This window comes from Micromesistius poutassou, assembly GCF_964030765.1.
Source record: "Micromesistius poutassou genome assembly, contig: SCAFFOLD_6268, whole genome shotgun sequence".
NCBI lineage: Eukaryota > Metazoa > Chordata > Actinopteri > Gadiformes > Gadidae > Micromesistius > Micromesistius poutassou.
Genome location: NW_028179164.1, coordinates 1 through 9,417, shown reverse-complemented (window position 1 = coordinate 9,417; position 9,417 = coordinate 1). Strand labels below are relative to the sequence as shown.

The following is a 9,417-nucleotide window of genomic DNA, read 5'->3' as shown; positions in this document are numbered from 1 at the left end:
CTCATCACCTGATACAGTTCTGGGTGTGTGTTCTGGTGAAGCCCAGCCCTGACCGTCATAAAGGTTTAAGGTGGAGTTAGCTGTCGTTCAACGCCTCCTTCCTCATTCCATCTGTCTTCACTGAGGAGCAGCAGCTCAATCTTTACTCTCAGAACCTTTAGAACCGTGTGAGTGTTCTGTCTCCGTTCTAAACACTTCCTTTGTGTTTTGGTGAACGCCTGAATCTCTTCCTTCAACCCATCTTACTCTCCCTGCTTTTCTGCTTTTATATTTTCAGACTTTGCGGGGCTGAAGGCGTTTTCATCAAGAGAAGCTAAGGTACAGTTTGCTTAATGTCATGTTTTCTTCAGATTATTGGTCATGTATTCACAATGTATTAATGTATACTAAATCCTAAACCTGACTAGCTATATCACTGTCATCAGTATTATAATTAGTATTAATATATGCTGTAGTATTAAACCTGACTGAGAGAGACAGGGAGAGAGAGAGAGAGAGAGAGAGAGAGGGGGGGGGAGAGGGACATAGAGTGAGAGACACTCTACGTGAGAGATAAATCATTAATCTCTCTTTCTCTGTACTTTTGACTCTTGAGCTGCAATAACAAGTGATTCCACCGTGTGGGATTGATAAAGTTAATCTTTATCTATCTATCTTACCTGCTTGTGGATGTTTTATTGGTAAATGGCCGTGTGCATGCGTGTGTGTGTGTGTGTGTGTGTGTGTGTGTGTGTGTGTGTGTGTGTGTGTGTGTGTGTGTGTGTGTGTGTGTGCGTGCGTGTGTGTGTGTGTGTGTGTCTGTGTGTGTGTGTGTGTGTGCGTGCGTGTGTGTGTGTGTGTGTCTGTGTGTGTGTGTGAGGAGTACAGGTAAACCAGTTATCCTCTTTAGTTAGTTAATGATTGATGTTTTAATGACAGCTCTTACACGCAAGATACGCAACTGCGTGTACAAGAGGCAACCGCACTCAGGCCCAGTTGAGATTGTCTAGTGGGGGGGGGGGGGGGGGGGGGGGTCGTACTTGAGTACGGTACAGGGACACTCGGTCTAGTGTGAGTGGGGGGGGGGGGGTCGTACTTGAGTACGGTACAGGGACACTCGGTCTAGTGTGAGTGGGGGGGGGGGGGGGGGGGTCGTACTTGAGTACGGTACAGGGACACTCGGTCTAGTGTGAGTGGGGGGGGGGGGGGGGGGGTCGTACTTGAGTACGGTACAGGGACACTCGGTCTAGTGTGAGTGGGGGGGGGGGGGGGGGGGGGGTCGTACTTGAGTACGGTACAGGGACACTCAGGGGGGAGAGGGACGTAGAGAGAGAGACACTCTACGTGAGAGATAAATCATTAATCTCTCTTTCTCTGTGCTTTTGACTCTTGAGCTGCAATAACAAGTGATTCCACCGTGTGGGATTGATAAAGTTGATCATATCTTATCTGCGTGTGTGTGTGCGGGGGTGTGTGTGTGTGTGTGTGGTTAGTTAATGATTGATTAAAGACAGCTCTTACTCAGGTCCAGGTCGGTGTCCTGGTTTGATCTGAGGTTTTTCTGACGCTTCAAAAGATCTCCTTACTATTGTTGTTGTTTGGTTTGTCAACACTACAGTCATTTCCTGTCTGGTACCCAAATACAATCCACAGAAACAACATGGAGTTGTGTTTGTGTCCAGGTCTCCAGTGTGCTATGGATGAGGAGAGAGAGGAGGGGGGTCCTACCTCTAAGACCACTCTGTCTGGGGAACATGGCCGCCAGAGCAAAGCTAAGAGGTAAGAAGAGGATCTCTCTGTCTGTGACTGTTGTCCATCTCAGAGCTCAGCAGTGATATAACATGACTCCATCATTAGTCTGAGTAACAGCTGTGTGTGTGTGTGTGTGTGTGTGTGTGTGTGTGTGTGTGTGTGTGTGTGTGTGTGTGTGTGTGTTGTGTTGAAGACCAGAGCAGCAGCAGAGAGCAGACTCCCCTGGACCCAGCTGTGTCTCCATGAAGAGTGACTGGTTTATGGAAAGAAAAAACTTCTTTGAACCAAAGTGAGTATATATCAGAGATTATAAAAATACAGCAGCTATCAAACATCCATAAATCCTGGTTCATGTTTTTCTAGAAGAGTCCAGCAGCAGAGAGCAGACTCCCCTGGACCCAGCTGTGTCTCCATGAAGAGTGACAGCTCTATGTGGATACCTCCTGTCTTTAAAGATGGACGCCCCTCCAGAGAGGAGAGGTAGGAGTTTCAAACAGACCATGACAACAGACCAGTTGGTTGTTATCAGACTCTACCGTTACTGAGTTAGGAAGAGTATCCTCTCTCCCTACATCGTTCTCTCGGGAGAATCTCTCTCGTTATTGCAGCTCAAGAGTCAAAAGTACAGAGAAAGAAAGATTAAGGGATGAATAAAAATACAAAAGAAATGTAATAATTAAATAAAGATAGAAAACGTAGAATAGTAACTAAATAAATACAATTAAATAGGATACTTGCACAGTAACATTATATACTACTATTAAACACAATATCGCTGCACTTAACGAGCGCCATTCATTCACTTTACATCAATTCAAACCAACACTAATGACGTTAGGAAACTAGGAACAAAACGTTAGTTCTGTGCGTTATATTAACACATTAACACTAATTACACATTACACACGGGTTCAGTTACATTATATTAACACATTAACACTAATTACACATTACACATGGGTTCAGTTACATTATATTAACACATTAACACTAATTACACATTACACATGGGTTCAGTTACATTATATTAACACATTCTAATTACACATTACACACGGGTTCAGTTACATTATATTAACACATTAACACTAATTACACATTACACACGGGTTCAGTTACATTATATTAACACATTAACACTAATTACACATTACACATGGGTTCAGTTACATTATATTAACACATTAACACTAATTACACATTACACACGGGTTCAGTTACATTATATTAACACATTAACACTAATTACACATTACACACGGGTTCAGTTACATTATATTAACACATTAACACTAATTACACATTACACATGGGTTCAGTTACATTATATTAACACATTCTAATTACACATTACACACGGGTTCAGTTACATTATATTAACACATTAACACTAATTACACATTACACATGGGTTCAGTTACATTATATTAACGCATTAACACTAATTACACATTACACACGGGTTCAGTTACATTATATTAACGCATTAACACTAATTACACATTACACACGGGTTCAGTTACATTATATTAACGCATTAACACTAATTACACATTACACACGGGTTCAGTTACATTATATTAACGCATTAACACTAATTACACGTTACACACGGGTTCAGTTACATTATATTAACGCATTAACACTAATTACACGTTACACACGGGTTCAGTTACATTATATTAACGCATTAACACTAATTACACATTACACACGGGTTCAGTTACATTATATTAACACATTAACACTAATTACACATTACACACGGGTTCAGTTACATTATATTAACGCATTAACTTACTTTGTTGCTATGGCGCCGGTGAGACGGCAGCCTGTTGCGTGCAGCTCTGTGTAGTGTGTATGTTAAATGTCGATTTAGTATTATTATTTTTTTGTATTTTTCTAGACTTATTTTTCTAAACTTCCTATAAGTGTGTTAGCTACAACTTTTGAGTGTTGTCAAGTTCTTAACCAAGACTTAACCGGAATGGGAGTGGAAATATGTGCCTAATATCGGCCAGACGGACGGAGCAAACTGCCGTGGTATACACCCGTTGGGAACTGATAAGCCTGGTACATGGCTCAATATTTGGGATTCGACATGACATACCGAAGGAACTCTTACAGAGGAGACATCGGGGAACCCGTGCAGGGATGAAGAGAAACAAGAGGAGGTTGGCGAGAACATGGAGAGAGACTTTTAAACCAGCCCTACCATCTATCACAATGGGGAATGTTTGCTGCCTAACGAACAAATTCGAAGAATTGGAAAGCCTGGTGAGGTACCAGAAATTGTACCGGGAGAGCAGTATTGTATGCCTGACAGAGACGTGGCTGACGGAAAACACGCCTGACTCCCTGATCAGTTTCACCGGCTTCAAGACAATCCGAGCGGACAGGGACACCGGAGCGAGCGGTAAGCAGAAAGGAGGGGGGCTTTTACTGCTCGTCAACAACAAATGGTGTAACCCTAATCATGCCACTGTCAAAGAACAGATATGCAACAAGGACATTGAACTTTTAGCGGTTAGTTTAAGGCCATACTACCTACCCAGAGAGTTCACTGTGGTGATAACTATTGCTGTTTACATTCCCCCATCTGCCAAGGCGGAAGTCGCGTGTGACGAGCTTCACACCACTATCGCGAGACTTCAGTCCAAGTTCCCAGAGGCGTTCATTGTTGTGTCTGGAGATTTCAACCATGTCTGTCTCTCTAAGACTTTGCCTACTTTTAAACAGTTTATTGACTGTGCAACTAGAGGTGGTAAAACACTTGATCTCTTGTATGCAAATGTGAAAAATGCATACAAATGTACAGCACTGCCCCCTCTTGGTCGATCAGACCACGACATGCTACATCTCTCTCCCTCCTACACCCCAGCTGTAAAGAGGCTGCCTGTCACCACCAGAACATCAAGAGTCTGGCATCCTGAGGCTGATGAAGCCCTGAGGTGCTGTTTTGAGACAACAGATTGGGATGTGTTCTGTGAGGACTATGGGGAAGACATCGACGGCCTAACAGAATGCATTACCAATTACATCAATTTCTGTTATGATGACATCATGCCATCCAGGGTAATTCGTTGCTTCCCTAACAACAAACCATGGATAACCAGCAGCCTGAAGTCCTTACTAAATGAGAAGAAAAAGGCTTTCAGGGAGGGCGACAGGAATAAAATCAAAGAACTTCAAAAGGAACTTAAGGTGAGGATTAAGGAGGGGAAAGAAGCATTTCGGCTCAAACTGGAACAACAGTTGCAGCAGGATGGAGTGAAGCAGGTATGGGCTGGAATGCGAAAGATCACGGGCATGAAGCAGAAGGGCAGTACACTGCCTGATGGTGAACTGAGTCTGGCCGATGATCTGAACAGATTTTTCAACAGATTTGACTGCCCCACACCACCACTACCGCCCCTACCTGGTCTGCTGACCAATGCTGCTTCCTCACCACCTCCCCTCCCTCTCTCCAACACTCCTGAGATGTTACCTGCACAGAGTCCTCTCTTCTCACCTCCTACTCCACCAGCAACCCCACCTATGACTTTCCATACTGCCCAGGTTAAGATGATGCTGTACAGGCTGAAGCCAGGGAAAGCAGTGGGGCCCGATGACATCAGCCCAAGGCTACTGAAGACTTGCTCTTCAGAGTTGTGTGGTATTCTTACACACCTGTTCAACCTGAGCTTGCGCCTACAGAAGGTCCCAAGGCTGTGGAAAACATCTTGCCTAGTACCTGTCCCAAAGAAGACCCATCCCACAAACCACAATGATTACAGACCAGTAGCTCTCACTTCACATATCATGAAGACATTTGAGAGACTTGTCCTCTCCTCCCTCTGCACTAGTGTGTCTACGCAAATGGACCCTTTACAGTTTGCATATCAGCCTAACATTAGTGTTGATGATGCCCTCATTTACATGCTGCAGAGGGCATACACACATCTGGACACCCCTGATGCATCTTTAAGGATAACATTCTTTGACTTCTCATCTGCCTTTAATACCATCCAGCCACGTCTGCTAGGGGAGAAGATGGAGATGATGAAGGTGGATCCATTACTGGTACTGTGGTGTTTGGACTACCTTTATCTCAGACCACAGTATGTGCGCCTACAGAACAATATTTCATGCACCATCCTCAGCAGCACAGGGGCTCCACAAGGAACTGTTCTGGCTCCATTCCTGTTCACCATCTACACAGCGGATTACAAATACAACACTAAAAGCTGCTTCTTGCAAAAATATTCAGACGACACAGCTGTTGTTGGCCTCATTAAAGGGGGAAATGAGGAGGAGTACAGAGACACCATTGACAATTTTGTGGAGTGGAGTACACACAATAATCTCCATCTCAACACCACAAAGACAAAGGAGATAGTTGTGGATTTCAGGAGGGGAAGGAGGAGGACTCAACCAACACCAATCAGCATCGGGGGCACTATGGTGGAGATGGTCGCCAACCACAGGTACCTTGGTGTGCAGCTCGACAGTGAGCTGGACTGGAAAAGTCATATGGAAGCGGTGTACAAGAAGGGACAAAGTCGACTCTTTTTCTTGAGGAGACTAAGGTCATTTAACATCTGCCAACCCCTACTGTGCACTGTCTACCACACAGTGGTGGCCAGTGCTCTGTTTTTTGCTGTGGCATGTTGGGGAGAAGGCGCCTGCACAGCGGACAAAAAGAGACTGGACAAGCTGATCAGGAAGGCCAGCTCAGTGGTCGGGGCTGAGCAGCTAAAGGTCCAGCAGGTGGCAGAGGCCAGAATCCTCAACAAACTGGCCTCAATAATGTCTAACCCCACTCACCCACTCCACGCCCTGAAGGTGATCAAGAACAGCACCTTCAGCCAGAGACTAATTGCACCAATATGCAAAACGGAGCGGTACAGGAAGTCCTGTATACCAGCTGCCATACGGTTTTACAATGCACAAAATTAACTTTGCACCTTATAGTATTTAGTATTTATTATTGTAGTATTTAAGTATTTTAGCATATGAGGGAATGTGTGTTTGTTATGTCTGTCCACGCTGTTGTGACACTGTAATTTCCTGTAAAGGATTATTAAAGGATCTATCTAACACTAATTACACATTACACACGGGTTCAGTTACATTATATTAACGCATTAACACTAATTACACATTACACACAGGTTCAGTTACATTATATTAACACATTAACACTAATTACACATTACACATGGGTTCAGTTACATTATATTAACACATTAACACTAATTACACATTACACACGGGTTCAGTTACATTATATTAACACATTAACACTAATTACACATTACACACGGGTTCAGTTACATTATATTAACACATTAAGATTAATTACACATTACACACGGGTTCAGTTACATTATATTAACACATTAACACTAATTACACATTACACACGGGTTCAGTTACATTATATTAACACATTAACACTAATTACACATTACACATGGGTTCAGTTACATTATATTAACACATTAACACTAATTACACATTACACACGGGTTCAGTTACATTATATTAACACATTAACACTAATTACACATTACACACGGGTTCAGTTACATTATATTAACACATTAACACTAATTACACATTACACATGGGTTCAGTTACATTATATTAACACATTAACACTAATTACACATTACACACGGGTTCAGTTACATTATATTAACACATTAACACTAATTACACATTACACATGGGTTCAGTTACATTATATTAACACATTAACACTAATTACACATTACATATGGGTTCAGTTACATTATATTAACACATTAACACTAATTACACATTACACACGGGTTCAGTTACATTATATTAACACATTAACACTAATTACACATTACACATGGGTTCAGTTACATTATATTAACACATTAAGATTAATTACACATTACACACGGGTTCAGTTACATTATATTAACACATTAACACTAATTACACATTACATATGGGTTCAGTTACATTATATTAACACATTAACACTAATTACACATTACACACGGGTTCAGTTACATTATATTAACACATTAACACTAATTACACATTACACACGGGTTCAGTTACATTATATTAACACATTAACACTAATTACACATTACAAACGGGTTCAGTTACATTATATTAACACATTAACACTAATTACACATTACACATGGGTTCAGTTACATTATATTAACACATTAACACTAATTACACATTACACACGGGTTCAGTTACATTATATTAACACATTAACACTAATTACACATTACACACGGGTTCAGTTACATTATATTAACACATTAACACTAATTACACATTACACATGGGTTCAGTTACATTATATTAACATTTTAACACATTGTAATTAGACATTACACATGGGTTCAGTTACATTATATTAACACATTAACACTAATTACACATTACACATGGGTTCAGTGACAGGGTTACATTACAGGGTTACATTATATTAACATTTTAACCTTTTAACCCAACATCAATTATTATCTATTTATTTATTACATGAAATTGAAGTGTTGATTATTAAGTGTGCAGAATGAAAGAAAACTTATTCATGTAACGTCACTTACAATCTCTCTCTCTCTTTAGTGATGTGGTTTACATGGTGGTAATGAGGAGGGATAAGGCTGTTTTAGTGATGTGGTTGACATGCTGGTAATGAGAGGAGGGATAAGGCTGTTTTAGTGATGTGGTTGACATGGTGATAATGAGAGGAGGGATAAGGCTGTTTTAGTGATGTGGTTGACATGGTGTGATCCTGGTTCATGTTTTTCTAGAAGAGTCCAGCAGCAGAGAGCAGACTCCCCTGGACCCAGCTGTGTCTCCATGAAGAGTGACAGCTCTATGTGGACACCTCCTGTCTTTAAAGATGGACGCCCCTCCAGAGAGGAGAGGTAGGAGTTTCAAACAGACCATGACAACAGACCAGTTGGTTGTTATCAGACTCTACCGTTACTGAGTTAGGAAGAGTCTCCTCTCTCCCTACATCGTTCTCTCGGGGGAATCTCTCTCGTTATTGCAGCTCAAGAGTCAAAAGTACAAAGAAAGAGAGATTAAGGGATGAATAAAAATACAAAATAAATGTAAAAATTAAATAAAGATACAAAACGTAGAATAATAACTAAATAAATACAATTAAATAGGATACCTGCACAGTAACATTATATACTACTATTAAACAGAATATCGCTGCACTTAACGAGCGCCATTCATTCGCTTTACATCAATTCAAACCAACACTAATGACGTTAGGAAACTAGGAACAAAACGTTAGTTCTGTGCGTTATATTAACACATTAACACTAATTACACATTACACACGGGTTCAGTTACATTATATTAACACATTAACACTAATTACACATTACACACGGGTTCAGTTACATTATATTAACACATTAACACTAATTACACATTACACATGGGTTCAGTTACATTATATTAACACATTAACACTAATTACACATTACACATGGGTTCAGTTACATTATATTAACACATTAACACTAATTACACATTACACATGGGTTCAGTTACATTATATTAACACATTAACACTAATTACACATTACACATGGGTTCAGTTACATTATATTAACACATTAACACTAATTACACATTACACATGGGTTCAGTTACATTATATTAACACAGTAACACTAATTA

At 40.7% G+C, this 9,417-nt stretch overlaps 1 protein-coding gene across 1 annotated transcript; it reads left to right on the top strand.

Annotated features, from left to right (window-relative positions):
- Positions 1-277: 277 nt before the first annotated feature.
- LOC311373062 (uncharacterized protein) lies at positions 278-8,645 on the top strand (the record flags this gene model as incomplete). Its single annotated transcript, XM_084489917.1, has 5 exons — positions 278-318; positions 1,662-1,758; positions 1,925-2,020; positions 2,095-2,211; positions 8,529-8,645. Coding segments are annotated over exons 2-5 (413 nt in total), but the record flags the coding sequence as incomplete, so codon positions are not given.
- Positions 8,646-9,417: the final 772 nt, after the last annotated feature.